We start from the raw sequence: 2251 nt of genomic DNA, 5'->3' as shown, positions 1-2251 counted from the left end.
GTGTGTGTGTGTCTGTGTCTGAGTGTGTTTGTGTGTGTGCGTGTGTGTGTGTGTGTGTGTGTGTGTGTATCAACAGAGAAACCCTGTGGACTGTCCTAGAATGGATTGGCTGTCCTCCCAAGTCCTACATATCATCCAGCTCTTCCACACAGCTATTAGTGGGCAAGTTCTTGCAAGTGGCAACATGACTGACGAATTCGAAATTACAAATGGCGTCAAGCAAGGCTGTGTCCTGGCACCAGTCCTCCTCAACATCTTCATCACCGTCTTGCTTTCCCATGCCTGCAAGGATCTCGAAAAGGGAATACACTTAAATGACCGCCTGCATGGCTCCCTTTTTCGAAATCTACTTCGCCTGCAAGCCAAGACAAAAACCAGCACAAACCTCCTTCAGGGGCGCTCTTCGCCAATGATTGCTCCTTGAAAGCTCACTCTGAAGCGGACCTGTAAACAATGCTCAATCGCTTCGCAGAAGCCTCAAAGCTTTTAGGACTTACATTAAGCATTGGGAAAACTGAGGTTCTTCCTCAGCCTTCCCCACAAACTAACCCACTGCCTCTAAACCTTTCTATCTCTTGCAATAGCCTGAAGAACACCAAAAACTTTAAATGCCTTGGAAATACCATATCTGCAGGAGGCTCCATCGATTCACGAATCAGCAAAGCCAGCCAAGTTCTCGGTAGACTGAAAAACAAGGTACTAAACCAGCACAACGTTCGGCTGTCAACAAAAATCTTACTTTACTTTACTTTTTTCTTCCGCTTGTACCGGGGGTTGTCGAGTGGAGACACAGGCGTCTGTCTGCAGCAAGGCGAGTGGCCTGTAGGAGGGACATCCCGTGAGCTCTGAGGGTGTCTGCCACAGATTCACTCTATCTTCGCCTTGGTCTTCCTCTGGCTCTCCATTCAGAATATTTAATGTTGTATGTTCTCAGAGCTGGATGGTTTGAGGGCACCCGCGTGAGGTGTACGAACCTCTTGACCTTTTGTTTTTCAATGTGTGGTAGGACTGGTGTTGCTCCTACGGTGTCCCTTATGACTTCATTTTTAATTTTGTCTCTTCTTGTTTTGTTGACAGCTCTTCTTAAGCATTTCGTCTCGCATGTGACCAGTTTCCTCTCTAGGGCTTTTTGTAAGGGACCATGTCTGGCACTGATATGTGAGTGTTGGAAGGAAAATGGCGTTGATGAGCTTCGCCTTGGTGCTCATGGGGATGTTGGGATGTTTCAGGTCAATACAAATCAAAGTGTACAAAGCTGTTGTGCTCTCCTCCCTCCTCTACGGGTCGGAAACCTGGACACTCTACAGTAAGCACATCGACAAATTAGAGCAGTTCCACCAAAGGGCTCTCCATGGCATACTTGGCATCCGAAGGCAAGACCGCATCACCAACATTGAGGTCCTCAACCGATCAAGCTCACACACCTTGTCACACCTTCTCCACAGTGTTGGGGTTACTACAGTTGGAATATGTCCTTCTCTGCTCCCCCCCCCCCTCTTCAGGATCCATCCCAGAGTCTAAAGAGGAGCTCACAACGACATCCGGTTTAATGGCGGCTGAGGTCAGTCGCTGTTTCTTAGCTCCTGTGTTATCGGTGATTTTGATACGGATTTCAGTGGAGAAAAGTGGTTGTAAGTGGTGGTAAGAGGTATCATTCGTATACTCAAGTAAGTTTTGATATTTTTGTTGTAATTTGTGCAATGTATACTGTCTTTTCTACTGTCTGCATAATTTTTTCTTCTCAGTGAACCTTGCTTCGAGCACGGTTTCATTGTTGTTTTTTCTATTCCTTCTCGCCTGGCTATCGCGCTGTGTTTTTTTCACTCCCTATCTCACTCTTACTCTTACTTGTTCTTTTCTGTATCCTGATATTACAGTTTCCTTGTTTTAATCATTCTTCTTAGGAATAACCGTCTACTGCTAAGTGAACATGATGGCAAAAAATAACAGTGAATCTGTCCCAGCCTGTTTTTTCTTTGCAGAGCATATTGACCGCTCTGTCACAGGCTACCAAATATGTAAGGCCTGTGAGCAAGTTGCCGGCGAGGGAAGTATTATCGGAGCCCAAAAGCTCTATGGACTGTGGAGGATATACCCTGCTACGGTTCAGGCAAGAAACCAACTAATCATTAAGGGCATCATAATTAACAAAATGTTTGTCGCTATCTTCAGCGCCAGCCCGACGGTGACGAAAGGACCCAGGACTCCCTCCACATTGAAAGTCATCATTGGTACCATACCGTTGTCAGTG

The 2251-nt window shown here is 46.2% G+C and overlaps 1 protein-coding gene across 1 annotated transcript; it reads left to right on the top strand.

The window, feature by feature from the left end:
- Window positions 1-1206: 1206 nt before the first annotated feature.
- On the top strand, window positions 1207-2126 carry LOC101859485. The gene is made up of 2 exons (XM_005099471.1): window positions 1207-1446; window positions 1983-2126. The coding sequence occupies exons 1-2, from the start codon at window positions 1207-1209 to the stop codon at window positions 2124-2126; spliced, it is 384 nt and encodes a 127-aa protein (XP_005099528.1).
- Window positions 2127-2251: the final 125 nt, after the last annotated feature.

The sequence above is a fragment of the Aplysia californica genome, unplaced genomic scaffold (genome assembly GCF_000002075.1).
Source record: "Aplysia californica isolate F4 #8 unplaced genomic scaffold, AplCal3.0 scaffold00214, whole genome shotgun sequence".
NCBI lineage: Eukaryota > Metazoa > Mollusca > Gastropoda > Aplysiida > Aplysiidae > Aplysia > Aplysia californica.
The sequence above is the reverse complement of the archived record's forward strand: the minus strand, read 5'-3'. Positions and strand labels throughout refer to the sequence as shown.